Source organism: Panthera pardus, unplaced genomic scaffold (genome assembly GCF_024362965.1).
Source record: "Panthera pardus isolate Hobbes unplaced genomic scaffold, ASM2436296v1 HiC_scaffold_6, whole genome shotgun sequence".
NCBI classification, from domain to species: Eukaryota; Metazoa; Chordata; class Mammalia; order Carnivora; family Felidae; genus Panthera; species Panthera pardus.
The window spans coordinates 104,797,485-104,818,036 of record NW_026526991.1 but is presented as its reverse complement, the minus strand read 5'-3'; the positions used below and the strand labels follow the sequence as shown (position 1 = coordinate 104,818,036).

At 35.5% G+C, this 20,552-nt stretch overlaps 1 protein-coding gene and 1 non-coding gene across 14 annotated transcripts in view; both read right to left on the bottom strand.

Moving 5' to 3' along the window:
• The window catches only part of ERC1 (ELKS/RAB6-interacting/CAST family member 1), a 516,510-nt gene that overhangs the window by 296,533 nt on the left and 199,425 nt on the right, over positions 1-20,552 (bottom strand). For 10 of the 13 annotated variants that reach the window (XM_019464949.2, XM_019464947.2, XM_019464955.2 and 7 more), the window contains one exon: positions 13,793-13,804. The exons of the other annotated variants lie outside the window; for them this stretch is intronic. In XM_019464949.2, the coding sequence (XP_019320494.1) occupies positions 13,793-13,804 (12 nt within the window). The remainder of the gene's footprint in view (positions 1-13,792; positions 13,805-20,552) is intronic. 13 annotated transcript variants of the gene reach the window in all.
• On the bottom strand, positions 1,446-1,552 carry LOC128775128 (U6 spliceosomal RNA). The gene has a single exon (XR_008419780.1). It is a non-coding gene; the product is annotated as a U6 spliceosomal RNA (small nuclear RNA).

Below are 20,552 nucleotides of genomic sequence, written 5' to 3'. Positions count from 1 at the left end.
TAAAATCCAAACTCAAACTTAGGTAAACCTCTTAGGTCATAACTACTATTGGCTCTCCTCAGCTCCCATACTCATTTTAACTAAATACATCTTAGGACATGTTAGTTTGTTCCTCATATTAGTGTAATCCACATGTATATCTCATTATACCTATGAAAATGCCTTCCTAGGGGCACCTGGCTGGCTCAGTCAGTAGAGCACACGACTCTTGATCTTGGGGCTGTAAGTTCGAGACCCACATTGGGTACAGAGATTACTTAAAAATAAAAACACCTAAAGAAGGATGGAAGGATGGAAGGATGGAAGGATGGAAGGATGGAAGGAAGGATGGAAGGAAGGAAGGAAGGAAGGAAGGAAGGAAGGAAGGAAGGGGAGAAAATGCCTTCCTAGAGGTCATGGTCCATGTCTGATATATTTTCATAACTCACAACTCATAGCATAGTTCCTCCTTGTGTGTAGATACTCATTAAATATTTGTTAAACACACGCATAAAAAGGAAACTACATCCCCTCTATTGACAAATTTACCCAAAACACGGCTCTGAGGGAAAATACAGTTTAACATTACAAAACAATGTAAGCACTGAAAAATGAACATCTTCCTTATCTTTAAGTACCTAAGAAAGTTTATTAGGAAAGGACTAGTTCTTGTTCTCCTTCAAAACTTAAATTCTATTAAGACACCATCATACTTTTTTCAGAAACTACACTCCTAGTGGCTTTTTGCTTTGTCAAAATGACAGATACAAAATGCTAGTGTAGTAGGTCACCCTACCATAAAAATCTCCCAAGCGCATTTAGGAAAAAAATAGAATGCTACTATTGTCAGGTTTAAGGAAATACTAAAAATCAAATCTGACTCAGCTATTTGTGCTTTCATTAGAGAAAAGCAGTTTAAGCTAGAAAAAAAAGCTTAAAAATACATTAATTTCAAGCAAAATATTGTTCAAGTATTACATATTAAACATCTTTATTATGCATAAATGTTTACATATAGAGAGAATATACAGATATTGCATGTGCATGCACACACAGACACTCCCTCTCCTTCAACCTTCCCAGGAACACCCTCCATTGACACAACATAAAAACTAAGACGTGAAATTTCTTAACACTACCTGAATACCTACACTTGGCTTAAAAATAGCAATTTCATATTATATCATCCCCAAAAGTATATAAGAAACTAAAAATAATATTTTTTACATATTCTATGTCTAATTACAATGTTTTGGGTTATTTAAGAGCTGCTTTAAATAAGGATTTTTATTTTCATGGCACTGTATCCCTAGCAATCTAATGATAATAAGCCATACCAAAAAAAAAGAAAATATTTCATTATAGAATATAAAATCACTAACAATTTGGAGTTTTATATAAACACTCCTAAATTCTACCAAAAAATGCTTTAGTTATCAATTCAACAGTTTTTGTTTTTGTCTTTTTAAAATCTGGAACACTTCTCAAATTTGCCTGGCATCCTTGTGCAGGGGCCATGCTAATCTTCTCTGTATTGTTCTAAGTTTAGTTTATGTGCTGCCAAAGCGAGCACCAATTCAACAGTGCTCTTCAAGCACTTCAAGAGAAAAACATATCTAGTCCCATCTTACATTTAATTTCATTTATTTCTATGTTTGTTCTCACTACCACACTGATCTCCTTGTGGGCAAGGACCTTGTATTATAAATCTCCACAGATCTGAGGCAAGGCCTATCTCATAGCAGTTACTCAAAGTTAACTGAATTCAAGTGTTTTGACAGAAAACTCTTTTTTTAAGGTTGGTTCTCATAATAACTCTCATCTATTACCATTAACTCAATGAATATTTCATGAAAGCTTCTATGTGCTAAGTATTATCTTGGGAATATGGCAGTGAAAAAAAATGACAAAACTCTCAGCCCTCACTGAGTTTACAGTCAATGGGAAGATAGAGAATATAAGTAAAATACACTGTATGTCAAATGGTGATAAATCCAATGAAAAAAATAAAAGAGGAAAAGAGGAGCGTGGGAATGAGCAGTGAGACTGCAATTTTAAATGAAGTGCTCAGGAAAAGCCACTCTGCTAAGGTAATATTTAAGTAAAGATGTAAAGGAAATGAGGAAGTAAGCACAGCTATGCGCATATTGAAGAGAGAGTGCTCCACACAGAGAAAACAGCAAATCATAGATCCGGATAGAAGAAGGTGCCTGGCCAGTGTGATCAAAGTAGATGGAGAGACACAGCATACTGGCAGATGAGGTCACACAAGCAATGAAGGGCCAAACCCTCCAGCAAAGGCAAGCAAAAATTTTTTTAATCTTTTCATTTCTATTTATTTCAGAACAAAAAGTCACAGGATGTGGTTTTCACTGTCCACCTTCCCCCACATCCATAAACTGGTGTTTAATTTTTGATCTACAAAAGAATAATTCATTTTTTTCTTTTCAATTTTTTACTTAAATTCTGTTTAGTAACAGAGTGTAATATTGGTTTCAGGAGTAGAATTCGATGATTCATTACTTAGCTAACTTTTTTATGGTAAAGGTCCAGATAGTATTTATACTTTGTAATCCATATACAATCTGAGTCACACATTCTTCTCTGTTTTTTTAACTATTTTAAATACATGAAAACCATTCTTAGCATGCAGGCTATATAAAGGGTACAGGAGGCCTGTAGTTTGCTAATCCTTGCTTCAGAGCTTTGTAGGTTACTGAAATGCCTTTGCTTTAGGAAGCAATTCCTTGGTATCATAAAGTACTAATAAAAATAACCCAATAAAAATTCAAATTTCTATCAAATGAGAAAGCTACATACTTGTCAATAATTTAAAACTAGCATGCATTCTAAACCCAACCGTGAAATTTTCTAAGAAAGCGTTAGCCTCCACTTAGCTATTTGGCATATATATACTGAATACCAAAAAGGCGTACATAGCTTTTTTTCTTCCTTCAAATTTTTATTTAAGTTCCAATTAGTTAACATATAGTGTAATATTGGTTTCAGGAATAGAACTGAGTGATTCATGACTTACATATAACACAGTGCTTATCACAAGTGCCCTCCTTAATACCCATCATCCATTTAGCCTATCCCCCACCTACCTCCCCTCCATCAACCCTGTTTGTTCTCTGTAGTTATAAGTCTCTCTTGATTTTCTTCCCTTTCTTTTTTCCCCTTCCTCTGTGTTCATCTGTTTTGTTTCTTAAATACCACGAGTGAAATCATATGGCATTTGTCTTTCTCTGATAGACTTATTTTGCTTAGTATAATACACTCTAGCTCCATCCACGTTGTTGCGAATAAGGGCTGCTTCTCTTTTAAGGAACAGAATACAACCTCACTGCCCTCAGGGAATTTATTGTTGAAAGAGGCAAAACAATTTCAACTAACAAAGAATCTGCATCACACAGCACAGTGGCATGTCCTATGGGAAAAATCAAATGGAGCAAAATAATAGAGATGCTGAATATGATAATAGTTTATTTAGCTACAATGGTCAGGGTAGACATCACTGAGGAACTGCGATGGAGGATGTGAAAAGCAAGCCATGTAAAGGCCTAGGGAAAGAGGGAGAAAGAACATAAGTACAAATACTGTGAGGACAGCAAAAGCTTGGCAGATTTCTTTTAAAAGTCGATATGGTGGTGTATTACAAAGGGTAAGTAGTAAGTGGTGAGGTCACAAAAGGAGCAAGAAGTCAGATGATGCAGAGCCTTATAAACCACGGTAAGGAGTTTGGGTTTTATTCTGAATATAGAGGGCAGAGCAAGGTCTTAAGGAGTGACAGCATTTACTGTATGCTTTAAGAGTTCAGTCTAGCTGCCATGGAGAAGAGACTAGTAGAGCAAAATGTAGAAGCAAGGGTACCAGTTAGAAAGCTACTCTGATAGTATGAGTAAGAGATAATACTTCATAGGAGGGCATGGAGATAAATGGCTGAATTTCAGATATATTTGTGATGTACGATAGGACTTCCTGATAGATTTAATATAGGGAGTGGCAGGAGAGAAAAATCAGGAATTAGTTGATTTATTTCTGAGCAATGAGTGAATGGTGATACCATTTACTGAACTGGGGAATACTGGAGGAAGAAATTTTGAAAAGAATGGAAAAAATGAAGAGATCTGCTCTGGGTAAAGTTAAGTTTGATATCTAATTAAAGACATCATGGAAATAATTAGTATATTACTCTGGAGCTCCTTTGTGTACGTGTAGACATACGTATATACATGATAGACATGTCCCACATACACGATAGATGGGAGCTATAAATACATAAGTAATACTGAAAGCCACAAGGCTTGAAGACATCTTCTCAGAAAGTATATGTAAAAACGACAATAGGGCTGAGAATGGAGCCCTTCAAGCTTTAGGGGAATACGGCAGAGCCAGAAATGACAACAGAGTAGGCATGACAAGTGAAGGACAGAGAAAATAAGTAGAATCTGCTATCAGAAATGCCAAAAGAAAATACCTTTCAAGGAAGGGAGTGTGTATAATGACGCTGAAAGGAAAGGCAAGATGGTGACAGTAACTTTTGGACCTGGCACCTGAAAATATACCACCGTAAACCCTGGCAAAAGCAGTTTCGGGGAAGTGATAAAAATAGACTAAAAAATAGATAAAAGAGAAGTCTGACTTGGTAAACTTGAAGAAAGGTGAAGAAATGCAGACAGCAATTATACACAGTCAATTTTTTAAACAAGATTTGTTAAGAAGGAACAGAGAAAAATTGTGTGCCAGCTAGAAAGGACTATCATGTCAAGGAAAGGACTTTCAAAGATGGAGGGTGGAAATGTTAAATCATGCTTATAATAAACTAGGAAAAAGTAAAGTTTTAAAAATAAAGCAGAGAGAAGGATAATTGAGAAAGCACCATCCTTGAACTGGGTAAGGATAAGATTATGAGAAAAAGTGGCAGAGTTGAACTTAGAACAGTGAACCACTGTAAAGAAAACACACAAAACACACCTGTACAGATGCATGTAAGCCAGGAGATCTAAGGGTGGGAAGATGCAGTAGGTAGCATCTGATTCCTATTTTCTCAATGTAATATGAAGTGAAATCAGCAGCTATGAGGTGAAGGCGGGGATTTTGTGGATTTGACAAAAGAAGAGCGAGCAGGATATAATCATCTCTGAAAATGTAAAATCAAATTTAACAGGCATTTGTATTAGAACTGCCTGTATAATTGGGAGCACATTTGAAATATGTGGCCATAAATCTGCAGTGAGACCTGTCAGGACAGTTGTGTGACTTTTTTTTCCAAGAAATATGCAGTATCTCAGTGCAGAGGCTGTAGAGTATAGAAGTGGTGATCAGAGCTGCACTGTACTTTGCAGCATACTAAGCCAAGGTGTAGAATTCCAAAAGAAAACAATCAACTCCACATACTTAAAGTCACAGGAAAGAAAAGAGGGAAGCTTTACGCTGGCCAGAACAGGTATACAATCCCCCAAATGTAAGAAAAGACACTGCTTAAGAATGGAACCAAAACAGAGGAGAAAAGAAAAACAGAGAACCCATTCTCACATTTCTTAGTATAATTTGTGGAATTGTTTTACTACAACGGTTGATGACTGTTTCCCAAACTGTATAAAGATAAGAATCCATGACTGTCGGTATATTTAAAATCAATTTATACAGTCTAAAAAAAAGCAGACCAAGGATATGTCACAGTGCTATGACTGAAGTGTGCCAAGAAATCTGAATATGTGCTAGAGAAACAGAGAAACAAAAAAAATTCCTGCCTTAAAAAACTGACTTGACTTTTTGGATCTGTGACAGAATAAATATACTGTCAATTGTTTTTATTCTTTAAAGAAAGCTGCTCTGTGTTGCTCACTCTGGATTTCTCCTTGACTTATTGATAATGACAGAGGAAAGCACAAGCATTTTTATGGAGAGCATCCATTTATTTTATGCATTATCTTAATGTCTATCATCTAAAACAGGACATACAACTTTATACACTTTTGAGCAAAATTTTGGTACTAAGAGATATATACATATCCTCATGTCTCTCTTCTATTTTTTTCTCCCTTTTCAATTTTATTCTTCCCCAATACTCCTACTTTATTTAATTTTCTTCTCCCTTTCATATATTTTCTGTTTATATGCCTCAGGCCTCACAGAATCATCCAGAGATTCAACCATTCTTGGTGGAAGTCAGACCTAGGAGAATGCTGACCCCATGACCTAGGAAAAGTAATATTCTAGCATGAACAGAACAAGGAAACAGACAATATAGCTTTTTATTTCCTGCTATCTTGTTTCCCTCTTTCTGTCTGAAAAGTGCTTTGTAGATACTAATGAATGCATTTACTTTCAGTACCCCAAGCCTCTGTCAGTAATGAGCACTGTGAATGCTACAGTTTAATCACACCACAAAACAGTATACTAAATATGTGTGCAGAAAGAGTATGCTGTTTGTACTTTTTCACCTGGTGGTTTCACAGGGAGCAGTTTAAAAACTAATTTAACTTGGACATTTCTCTATAACATGCACATGGAGAGGTAATAGCTGGAGGCTACCTTGGGAAACAAAGCATTAATAAAAAGCAGATAATAAATGAAAAGGTAGATAATGGTAACAGTTTCTCTCAGGTGCATATAAATACGAATAATCAGCAAACTCCATAAGTGGTTTTCTTCATAAATTTGGGGTAAAATACAATGAAAATCATTAAATCAACTGGGGAGAAGATTATTAATCACTAAAGCATTCCACTGAAATGAGAGAAAAGAATAAAGTTTAGTTTCTGATTTCATTAATAAAGCATTGGCCTAGGGGTGCCTGGGGGCACTCTTGGTTTCAGCTCAGGTCATGATCTCACAACTCATGAGTTTGAGCCTGCATATGGCTCTGTGCTGACAGTGCAGCACCCTCTTGGGATTTTCTATCTTCCTCTCTCTCTTCCCCTTCCCAACTTTCTCTCTGTCTCAAAAATAAACCTAAAAAATAATAATAAATATAGTACTGGCCTAATGGAAGAAAGGGAGGCAAAAAAAAAAAAATCAAAACTGTAATCTATGAATCTGAAATTTTACATTGTATTTTCATCACAAAAATATTTAAACTCCACTTCCAAGGGGTCTTTAACCAACAGAGATATGACTACACACAAACATAATTTATAAAAACTCAGCATGCCGTAACTGAATTATAAAAGTTTAGTTTACGTTTGCCTGCTTTTTGTTTTTGTTAGAGACATACTGACCTCATAATAAAATTCAAGCTTCCTTAATTAGCACCAAAGGCCCTCAAGAATCTTTATTTCTATCACTCCCTCCTGCCGCAGGTTTTTTGTTTTGGGGTGTTTTTCTTTTACTTTGGTCTCTTCAGTTGTCCTAATGTCTTTACACTATCTCTGCCTAGCATACAAGTACTCATCCTTCAAAATGATATTAAAATGGCAGCATGCTGGCAAAGCATTCCAGCACCCCCTGAGCAGAAGTGCTTCATCCCCATGACTAAAGGGTCTGTACCTGAACTATAGTATGGTACATTGTGTAAAGGATGTAAAGTGTAAAGGAAAGTGTAAGGAGTGTAAAGGAAAAGATTTTCTAGATTCTCTGTTCACAAATTATAATATTTGAAATATACAAATATTCTAGAGCTACAAATTAAAGAAAGACTAAAATATACAGTGAAATTCAAATTGCCAATATTGATTTAATATACAGGTAAATCACTGATCACAGTGCACTTAAGGTATTTACTACTATGGTCCAAGTGCTTTTGAAACATAAGAAAATTAAACTGTCCCAAAACTTTTCTTTGTCAAATTGGTAAAAACAAGTTTGCTTCCCACAGCACATCATAATATTATCTGAACTTTGCTTGAAATTAAAGGACCATTATTAAGCCTACCACCTCCTTTTTTCATTGGCCCATCGCAATTACAGCAGTTAATACTTGATAACAATGATATCATAACCACAAAGCAAATGCTTATGGATAAATATGCCATTTAGTTATAGGATTTCACCCAGATGATCCAAAATATGTACATAAATTGTGTTTTACATTGTCACTGAAATGAAAATACAAAATAATAACCCATCAGCATGATAAACTCGTAAATCTCAAAACATGTTCAAAGTCCCCAGGGATGTGAGAGCCCCTGATAGGAATACTGTAATGAAGAGGTTAAAAACAAAGCTTTTAAGAGTTGGAGAGCTCTGAATTAAATATCTGATTTACTATTCATCACCTATGTGATCATTAACCTCTTTAAGCTTCATGTTTGGTTTTTGTTGTTTTTTAAACTTTTAACTTGTGATATGGGATCTTTCATAGAGTCGTTATGTGGAATAAATAAGATAACGTATGGAAAATGCACAGCATAGGATTTGGCACAGCAAGCAGCGAGAAACATTACTTCTCACACACATATGCATGCACACAAACACGTATCTACCTTTTTTTTTTTTTTTTTAGAAAAACTGTCCTTTAATACAAAACAAGATAAAGCATTCCTTCTCTATTGTATTTTATCACATAAATTTAAATACCTAAATTCCCCATCATCAACTTGCACAGAATCACAGAATATGCTTTTTACTCTGCAGGTGGTGGGAAGGGTGTGTGTGAGACTGAATACTCTACGTTTCAATATAAGTCTAGCATTATGTTAGATAAAATACTATAATAACCACCTTTGTAAGTTTCTCACCGTATACCAACCACCTTAATGTTTATCATCACATTATCTCTTTTGTCACACCTTATTCAAAAGACTTTTATAAGGCTTTATTATTTATTTATTTTGAGGGAAGGGAGAAGTGTTTTAGTATAAGTATGTCCCAGTATTTGTATGATATTAATACTAAAAAAGTATCCATTGCTTATCTGAAATACTAATTTAACTGATATCCCATATGTATATTTGCTAAATCTGGCAATCATATACAAATTCAAATTTTAACTAACTGTAAATTTAATCTTTCTTCCCTTCTCTACTGAATTTATCATGTTTAGCTACAGAATGCCAGATAATTGTCTATAATTGCCACCATGAAAAGCTACATTTGCCACTTCTCAATGCATGATAGCACAAAACTCAATACTTTTCAGTAGAACAGTTAGGTAGATCAGTACAAGTATGTGTTCACACATTTTTTTTTTCCTACCAATGAATCATTCAAAGTAAGAACACTGTATTTCAGGAGAAGGTAGTTATGCAGGCTGTGGCTACACTGTGCTTGCGTGACCCATTACAAAAACACTAGGCAATATTATTGCTTGAAAGGAAAGAAAATAAGGAAATACACTCTTCAACAATAAGGCTGTTTAAGAAAGCCAACAAGGGGCGCCTGGATGGCTCAGTCAGTTAAGCCTCTGACTTCGGTTCAGGCCATGATCTCACAGTTCACAAGTTTGAGCCCCACATCAAATAGCTCTGAGCCTGGAGCCTGCTTTAGATTCTGTGTCTCCCTCTCTCTCTGCCCCTTCTCTGCTCACACTCTCTCTCTCAAAAATAAATTAAAAAAAAAATTTTTTAATTTTAAAAAAAAGAACGCCAACCAAATGACAAGTAAAAAAGGCAATTAACAACAGATCATTCTCCTAGATTATACTCGTGTCTATAAATCAAACTCCTTGTAAATAGATCCCACAAGGTCAGAAATGCTCTTAGGCCTATAAAGTTCTGAAGACTTTAGCTAAAAAAAGAAAAAAGAAAAAAAAATGAAGGCTTCAAACTATAGTTCTCTTTTTGTGAATGACATGAGGTTTTAGTGCCTACTGTCAGACAACAATGAAAAAAATTCTAAGATGTGCAATCAGAAAACTGGCTAGTTGACTTAGACTTTGGAAATCAATGTAGAACTCTTTCATCAAATTAGATGAAAGAGACTATATAAAAACAGGAATGCATCTGAGCAAGGCATAAAGTATTTAGCTTTTATTACAGAACAATAGCTTTTATTACAGAACAGCACTCTGGTCTAAATGCTGTTGATACAAAATATCCCACAGATTCCAAACATCTGTTTTAAAGATAAATCTGCAACAGGCACTGTCAAATAAAATAGGGGTAATAATAATATTGAGCACAATTTGTGTAAACCAGGAAGTAAGTAAATGAGAGGATATTTATAAGCCTCACCTACTGAATGTCTTGCCTTTAGCCAAAGGTGCTAAATCAAAAGTAACAATGAATTATGAATGAAATCATATATTTTCATCTATTCATGGAATCATTTCTTTGTATTCTTTCTCTGGGGATATGTCATTGAATAGTAACTAAAGACATGTATATATGTTTAAGAACAGAGAATGTGAATCTTCACTCATTATCACACTAAATGAAATCTCTCTGTACTAAATGGAAGCAGGGACAGAGGAAAGGCAGTAAAGGACAAGAAAGAGAAAACAAATAAATCTATACAAACCAAGAAAGCTTAGAGGAGGACACTAAAAAGCAAACACTACAGTTAAGTGTCACTATTAACACAAAACAGGTGGTTAAAACAAACACTTAAGGGTTAAGTATCCTGCCCATGGTCCCATAATGAAGTTATCCAAATATCCAATCCAATCTCAAGCCATCAATATTCTCTTAATGATCTGTTCAACTGGACTTGGCAAAACCATAATTAAAATGGTGAAATGCTTCTGTATAGAAAAAAGTACTGCACTAAATTCCAACCTGGAACAAAGAAAACCTTTTTTACATACTACAACCAAAATGATCTTTGCCACTGGAAAAACAAAACCTGTTTTATTTTGTATATCTTGGAAAATAAAATTATTGAGAAATAAGTATAGCTTAATGGCATTTACTGCTAGAATAACAACTACTAAAATGAACCAGCTAACAACATTATAATTAACATAACCTGTAACTCACAGAATTATGTATACAATAATGACTTTCACACACAAATTCTTCTGGGGCTTTTTGTAGGGCTTTGTTTAGAGATATTTAGGTCAAAACCTGTCACACAAAAGACAAAAGTGATAAAACTTTCCTGTAAAAATATGTCCACCTGATGCTTAAGTTAGAGATGAAAGTTCTCCAAACACAAGGCAAAATCCTTCATGGTATTTCATTACTAAAGCTGAATTGTGTTCAGACTGTACCACCCTCAAAATTACTTAAGTGGTACCCATACTGCTTTACTATAATGTGTGAAGAAAATGTTTACAGTAGAAAATGAGAAAATCACTTTTTAAATGCAGTATTTGTGCTTGCTATTTTTATTGCAAACAATGTAAGATTTGTTCTGTAATAAATATGGTTTGAAATAAAAGTTCCATAAAAACCTGAACAAAACAAAATAAATAAAACTGAGTCTTTGGTAGTAAGTAATAAGGCAGGTAACCACTAATGTAAATGAAAATGAAATTTTTAAAAAGAATATGAGAAATCCCAAGAGTTAAGAAACATGTAAAAGAAGAAAAGCAAAACAGACTGAAAAATGTCAATGAGGTGGTACCTGAGCTAGCAGAAAACAGTATCACATAAACTACAAAAGAAGGGTTCCTAGAAAGAAAAGAGGTAATCGATAATATCTAACACCCCAGAAAGGTCAATAGACCCAAGACAAACAAAGTTACTAAACTTGGCAACCAGTATATCACTGAAGCCATTTTACCACAGCAGTGAGAGAAGAATCCAAATTACATTTGAAAAATAAATGGAAGTGTGGAAGTGGAGGCAGCAAGCATAAATGATTCTTTCAAAAACTGTGCAAGTCAACAGAATAAAAAGGTAAAATGTAAAATTAAGATGGTGTACTGAACTAAGGCCAAGGAAAAGATACTGACAAGGATTATTTACATTTCTTTTTAAGGATGAGGGGAAACTAGTACCTGTTTTATGTTTGGGAGAATCTGTGGAGAGGAACAGAATGGAAATAAAGAGAAGGAGAACTTAACCTATGGGGCAAGGGTTTAAAAACTGATAAGAAGGAAGTAAAAGAGAAAAGGAAAATTTAGCCTTTGAAAAGAGCTGGGCCATTAGTTCCACAGAAACAAAAAGAAGGTCAATATCAGTGAAAATATAAACTCAAAACTGTGGATACCGTAAAGGTCTATTTACTTGGCAAAGGAGAGGTGGTCCCCTGTTAATAGAGAAGGAAGAGGATAGTGTAAATCTGACTGACAAAGATCAATATTGGGGTGGTTCAGTTGGTTAAGCGTCCAACTTCGGCTCAGGTCATGATCTCACGGTTGGTAGGTTCAAGCCCTGTGTGGGGGTCTGTGCTGACAGTGCAGAACCTGGAGTCTGCTTTGGATTCTGTGTCTCCCTCTCTCTCTGCCCCTCCCCCACTCCACTCTGTGTGTGTGTGTGCGTGTGCGTGTGTGTGTATGTGTATGTGTGTGTCTCAAAAATAAATAAGCATTAAAAATTTTTTAAATTATATCAGTATAAATAATTATGAAAGAAGGGTTTGTTTTTTTAATGTATTTACAACCCATACAAATTACTTTATTCTTAAATGAGTCAAAGGTAAGGAGGGAACTTTTTCAGAAATATCATTTAGGTCATCAATTTAAACACTGAGAAGAAATACCAGGGAGTAGAAATGGGAAAGAGAATCTTTTTCCTAAAAAGCTTCAACACATATTTTATCTATAACAGAAATTTAGCGCCTGAAAAGATAAGTGGAGTCTTAACAAAAATATCATTACAGATGAAGTATGATGTTTTCTCATTTTCTACACATATATAACTTTGCATAGGGATTCTACTTTGCACTTTCTATTAACAGTGGTATGAGTCAATAAGGAACAGTATAGTGTTTTAAAGAACCTGAAATATATCACATCATGCTATCATATCCTGGATCAAACAGGACTCCACAAAAAATGCAAAAAGGAGTAATCATAATAGCTCTATATATTGATTGTTTACCCTGTATCTTCTAAGCGCTGTTCATATGAACTCATTCAATGTTTACAACAACCCTTTAGATAATTATCCCAAATTTACAGATGAAAAAAACTACAGATGAGAAACCTAAAAAAATTCAAGTTATCTAGGGCTCTATAGCTCACACTCTTAATTCCTATGGTAGAGAGCACAGAATACATAAAGCCCTGAGGCCAAAATGAGATCTGGCTTCAAATATAAATTCCATTATTTATTCACTGGTTGAGCCTACAGAAATCATGTTCCCTAATCTTAGTTCCTCATCAGAATGATAATCTGTGCTGTTAACTTCTCTTCATAATAAAGATGGACAAATTACTTAATGGGCTTGGTCGGCCCTTGTGTTATTCACCTGAAGAGTGGAAATAATCAATCTCTCTACATACTTGTTGGGAAGATCAATGGAAATAAAATATGTAAAGGTCTACCACAGTGCCTCTGGCACATATAAACAGAACTAGGGGTGGCTGTTTATATTCTCATTTATTCTACCATTCAGCAGAATCACAAAACAAAACCAAATTTAAAGGGTGTATAAGTTTGTGTATATAAAATAATTTCAAGTTTCTTCTAAAAACCCACAGACTACAGCACTTTCTTTCCAATATTCACGCTACATTTTATGTCTCTGATGAAATTTTAATTACATTAAAACCATTTTTCTTCTCATTCCCCTGGTGGCTCCTTTCATCTTCATTTTGCTCTCAGTCAAAACATGCTCAGTCCGATTCTTGATTTCTGACTATCTTTTGAAGCACAGAACTTTGAATCTACTCTTCATCTATATCTTATGCACTCATAACTAGATTTCTAGACATGTCTTTCCTGCAGTAGTAAGTGCTGTCATTTCAGTTCTTTATTAGAGTTCAAGATAAAGATAAGAGCATGGTATACTAACATTGTTTTAGTACAAGCATACTGACCTTGAAGTGAGACTGAAGAAAACAGCAAATCCAGGAAGAAAATGTGAAAGAGAAAGTTAGAAAGAATTATTAATAAGGACAATATTCAGGAAATAATGTTATTCATAGACACAGACAAAACATAAAGCACAGGATTAGAGGAGGGAAAGGTATAACACACATCCTGCACAGGCATTAAAAATTAGTAATTTCAAATTTGTAATGCTCAACAAGTGTGTTTTCATATTAGATTACACCATTGTACCTTAATGTAAGTTTCAAAGAAAAAATTTAGTCTAAAATTTACCATTTCTTGGAGCAGGGGAAAAAAACACGAAGAAAAAGAAGAGAAGGTCAGCAGCTCCCCTTTTCATTTAAGTAGCAAAGTGTGATCTCACAACTTAAATCATCTTAATTTTATACATATCCACCTTATAACTGACTACTCCTTTACCCACCCCACTCCATTTCTTGGATCCAGGTTATCCATAACAAAAGCAGAAAAAAATCAATAATTTCATTCTGTAGAATACAGAATTCTAGTTTATTTCACTAGTGGAAGTGAATTGGTCCCAAATGTGAAAACAGTAACAATTTTTTCCTAATTAGAACTTAATTATTTTCTCATTCTGAATCTACCTAAACCCACCTCAAATGGTGCAATCTAAAAGCAATAATGAACAAGAATACACAGCTTTATAAATATCAATCTGTTTCTAATGCTGCTCAGCAGTTAGAGATGCGAAGTTGCCATGCTTAATATTGCTATACAGCATGTAGCCCTGGTGGTTCATTATTGCTTTTTTATAATAACAGGCAGTTTTCCCTTTTTAAAAATTAATCAATTTCACTGAAGTTAGTCTTATCCTCCAAACACTCAGACATCGAATGGCCAGTGCCATCCAGATTGTCTTCAGGATCTAAATTTTACTTATTAAGAATCTAAAACAAAAGGTTTATTTCTTGAATGCAAGCACCATTTCAATTTGTACTTTGTTTTCTAATGTTTCAATACTTAAAACCAGGGATTTTAAAAGTCACTATGAAAATGGTGAAAGGTAAGCATGACAAGATTTATTATTCCCATTATGTGAGATAAAGAGAAATGAAAAACAGAGAATAAAAATGACTTCCTCACAATCACACAGTGGGTAAGTGGCAGATCCAGGATAAAAATGTAGTCTGCTGACATCTCCCTGGGCATATTGACATGTTCTGTGAGACTTACAGATTCCTAAAGGAAATGTATAAAACAAATCCATGGATCTTTGGCATATATAAAACAGTAGAGAATGCAGATAATGTTCAAAGGCAAAAAAAAAAAAAATAGACCATTCTCTAAATGATTGTTTCCAATTACCTTTTCTATTTTGTTGGTTATGACACAATAAATTAGAATAATTTTACATTAACAATGACATTAAGTGAAATTTCCTATAGTTGCAAGGCTTTAAATAAGACTCAGGTAAATCCATGGGGGAAAAAATTAAGCTTAGTCTTTTCAACAATAAGCAACTTCTTACCCATTTTATTGTTCATGAGTCATACATAGTTCCTTTTGGCATCAAACTATATAGCTCTAGGAAAATTAATTTTGAAGGAAAAATGTGCATATAGAATAATTGTATATAATTCTAATATTTGTACTTTTAAGTAAAAACTTAAGGTAACTACTAAACAAAAATTCCTATCAAGATTGTAGTAACCAATGATGAGGTGCTGTGCCCACAAGAAACTTTGGGAAGATGACATAATAGAACTATGTAATGCTGTGTAATTTATTCTTCTTTTAGATGAAATCAGTGAAATTCATCAAGGATAAAGAAGAAAGAAACAAGCAGCTTCCTCAGAAAGCAAGCTGAAGCAAGCAGGATCAGATAAAGAACCAGTCATCTACAGTTACAATATTCTTAGTATCTTTCTTTCCCGTTTTCCTTTTTTTTTTTTTTTAAACAGTCCATTCTCCCTCAAGCAAGAACACACAACCCCCAAAGCAGCAGTAGTCATTTCTCTTCTGTTCAAACTACAGGAAGACCATATGCTCTGACACTGAACTTCATGGGTCAAAGGTACATAACCATGAATTTAAAAGTAAGGAAATTCTTCCCTAAGGAACCATTTTCCTCATGAATCATATGCTAGTTTATGCCAAAGCTATATATAGCTTAATATTAATTTCTATACATAAGATCTCTGAAGACATTAAACTGAGTATCAATTTAGCATTTCTTTACCAAAAAAAGTTTACAAATATGAAGACTAAATATGTGGGTAATCGTTGTTAGAGTATATTGTGTAGATGCCTAAATATACTATGATACCAATATAAAACAATCAGAAACACAAAGTACATTTTTCCAAAGACGAGGTCCAAAACATTTTTAGGTTGACCTACATAAATAAAAAGGAAGTAGGTAAAACAGTCAAATATATAATTATGATAGTAAATGTATTCATTTGGCTGTACACACATTTAAAATGGGGTACAAAGGAAAGTAAATTTGGAAATACTTTCTTTCACTCCCACGTTCTCTGAAACAATTTTATTTCCTCTTTGCATGCATCTTCAGTATCAATTCAACAAAGACAGAAGATGTGCCATTACTTTATGTATCACTCAGAAAGAAAAAATTATACCAATTAAATTATGCCATGCCATTATTTATACATGTATCTCAGATTCAGAGAGGTTAAAATGTAAAAAATGAAAGTTATAGTTGGTATTTCATTATGAAAAAAGAGGAAGGAGATTATCTATATTTCTATGTAACATACAGACCAAAAAATAATCCCCTGGATTATACTAAATTATATAAAAATATTTTATAGATATGAATTTACTTATATTCTTACAGAAGGAAAAGTATATGCACAATTGTAAACACATTACAAACATACAGAAAAAAATGAATAAAATAATATTTGCAATATAACTAACAAGTGATAAGGGACAAAAACATCCACCTGTTTGATGAATGGTCTGAATATACAGGTGATAGATTAAAAAGGGAAGAAATGTGGGATGATCAGATAGTGAAATGAGAAAGGAGCTCTGTCTTTAAGTATTAACATATATATTGATTAGACCCTCAATAATGTATAGTCACAGGAAAACATGATAGACACTGTAAGAATGGCACACATAAAGGAAAGAGAAACTACTACCTCAGAGAGGTCAGTATAGCTGGCTTTCTTTTCCAAAAAGATAACAGTTAAAAGGGGTCAGATTCCCACAAAAGAATATGAAAAGAGAACATTTTAGTCAAAGAGAAAAGAATAAAAGCAGTAAACAAAAATGGACTCATCTAATTTTGAGGTCCATTTTTTCTGAAAAACAAAATAATTCTACTAAGACTACCAAACCAAAAATTGAAAATAATCATCCTGTAAACTAGTTCACATTTGTCAACGTATTTTAGAATATTTATAAAAAATAAAAACAACTCCATTTTCATAACATAAAATTTCAGACACTAGTAATCTTTAAAATCAAATCAAAAACTCAAAAGGCCAAATCCTTGAGCCATGAGATTTAAGCCTAGCAACTACCTTCCCTAATTTCTCCAAATACTACCAGAAAAGTTCTTTCTCTTACACATACACATATGCAAATAACACCCCAGATTATATCTCACTCTTGGAAGGATAGGAAAACAACCCCATTCTTTCTGTTCAAGCTCAGCTCAGTACATTGACCTTAATCTACCGAAGTGCAGATTTACCTCGGTTACCAAAATGAGACTGAGTTACTACTTTAGCAGCTCAGACAGCTAATTCAGGGGCTGATTACCTTGAGCCTAAATTCTGAGCAAAGTGAGAACACAAAATCAGGGATAGGGGGACAAAATCAGTTAAAGTAACTCCAAATGTTTGACTAGATCATATTCCACTTTTTAAATAAAGCCAATTGTTAATGAATCAGAATTTAATTCCCTTGGAAATAACATTATATATGTAGTTTAGGTTTTCTTGCTAGCCCATAAAATTTAAGCTTAGTCATGATGCAAAAGCCTAAAACTAGTAGTTCTAGATGAGGTCTAAAAAAAGATGGTTACCAAAGAAAATACAATTAACCATCAAAAAGTAAAGAAAACTAGAAGCCTCTGGGTGGCTCACTTGGCTAAGCATCTTGATTTCAGCTCAGGTCATGATCTCACGCTTGTGGGATTGCACCTGTGTCAGGCTCCACAATGGGCATGGAAGCTGCTTAAGATTTTCTCTCTCCTCCTCCCTTTGCCCCTCCCCCAAGTGCTCTCACGCTCTCTCATTCGCTCTCTCTCAAAAAAAAAAAAAAAAAGTAAAAAAATGAAGTTTCCTCCATTATAATTACTTATACAACTGGACTAATAATGTGTGTGTGTGTGTGTGTGTGTGTGTGTGTGTGTGTGTATACATGAATGAATGAAAGAATGAATGAATGAATAAAAAAACTTGTCTCTGATTCTCTTGCCTTCTTAGAACAGTAGCAGTAGTAGTATCCTGGCTTTCTCTGTTTCATGTCTCTACCTACACAGAGTTCTAGGGTCTGAAATTAAAAGTCCAGGATCCAAAATTATCTACTGGTCTTCACACCAAACAACCTCTCAGCCATTATCACTCAATATTGATCTTAAAAATTAAAAGACCACACTTAAGAGTACAAAGTTCAACAAGAAGTCCCTTGTCTATGATAATCCTATATCCAAGGGTACATATTAACTGAGTAGGTTGGGGAGCATGTGCATGGCTCAATCAATTGAGGGTGCAACTTTGGCTCAGGTCATAATCTCGTGGTCCATGAGTTCGAGCTGACAGTTCAAAGCCTGGAGACTGCTTCACATTCTGTGTCTCCCTCTCTCTCTGCCCCTCCCACACTCATGCTCTGTCTCTCTCTCTCTCTGTAAAAAAAATTTTTTTTTAATTTAACTGAGTATGTTGAGTATTACTTCACAGGACAGTTCAAACCTCAAACTGAAACCTTATCACTGAAATTTCCAGCTACTACGTAAGCCATGGAAAGATACCTGTGCTAGCATCATCACAAAGGAAAAGACAACAGCTGCTCTTTGTTGGGAGTCTTAGTCTTCTGGGGCCAGAAGTATCTCTTTAATGAGTCTAGACTGACAGAAGGGCTAACAGTCAGACATGTGACTGACACCTGTTGGCACCTGGCAAAAAGCAACCCACATGCCAGTTCCAAAGTACCTGTCCTCTAAAGACAGCATCCCAGCACATGGGAAAAGCCTTTGGCCTCAGCAAGATCATCAAGTGAATAGCCTCTGAATCATCTAGTTGTCTCTGTCTTCCCCTTCTAGAAGGTAAGCTCATTAATAAAAACTTGAACACAGAGAGGAGGGGGGGAGGAGGAAGGAGAAAGAGAAGAGAAGAAGGAAGGGAGGGAGGGACAAGGTACCTTTCCAAAAACAAAACAGTCATGAGACAGAAGGGGCAGCAAAAATTAACAAATGCAACTATTAAACAAATTACATTAAAATTTTTGGGACATCTTTCTTAGAAAAATAAGATCTACCTGACACATACCAAAAGAAGACCTATAAGGCTTGCAGAGTTCCTACAGGAATTCTCCACCCACAATATATGCCAGTTTGCTTCTTAATGTTTTTACTAAAGTAAAGAAAAAGAGCTGATCATTGAATACAAATGAGGTAAGAGTAATGCCCACATTTCAAAGGAAATAAGGCCATTTCTGTCACAATAAAAATTTGTTTTGGGGGCACCTGGGTGGCTCAGTTGATTAAGCATACAACTTTGGCTCAGGTCATGATCTCACAGTTCATGAGTTCAAGCCCCGCAGCAGACTCTGTGCTGTCAGAATCCTCTGTCTCTCTCTCTGTCTATCTGTCTCTCTCTCTCTCTTCCCCTTCCCTGCCAGCATGCACACACATGCATACACTCCCTCTCTCTCTGCCCCTTCCCTGCTAGCATGCACACACACGCGCTCTCTCTCTCTCTCTCTCTCTCTCTCTCTCTCTCTCTCTCAAAAATTAATACACGTTAAAGCTGGGAGGAGCCAAGATGGAGGAACGGCATGGAAGTTGTTTTTGCATCTTGCGTCCATGAAATACAGCCAGATCAACACTAAACCATCCTGCACACCTAGAAAACTGATTTGAGGATTAACACAACAATCTACACAACCTGAACCACAGAACTCAGCAGGTACGCAGCACAGAGAGGTGAACTAGAGGAGAGACGAAGCCACGGAGGGCAGGGAGCTGTTTTTGCTTGCGGAGAGAGGACAGAGACAGGGGGAGAGTACCGGAAAAGCACCCCCTCCAAAAGCAGCTGGAGAGAAAGTGGAAAGTGGAAACAGCCACAGGGACTGAACTAAAAAGGGAGAAAGGAGAAAGGAGAGGGTTTAAATTCCACTAAGACTCTATAAACGGGGGTTGGGGGTGGGGGGGAGCGCAGAGTCTGAAACTCCACAGCTTGATACCTGGCGGTGCTCTGGTGGGAAGGGCAAATCCCCAAGAGAGTGAGGTCTGGGGCTCCTTGGGCCACATGGGGAGAGGCAGTTCCCCTGCTGGAAGGACATTTGGTAGAGGCAGTGTGGCCCACCCACAGGCAAAGGTGCCAGCAGACCCCAGAGAACAACCACATTCACTGGTGCTGGAACAAGGTCATTAAGGGTGAAGCCTGGTGCCAGATGTGTGTTGAGATTTTCCATAATCCCTGAAACGCTGCTGCTACACAATCACGTGAACATGTTCTGGGGCGGGCTGGCACCCAACCACAGTCTCTGGGCATCAGCACCAGCACAGTCCTGTGAATATTCCTGGGT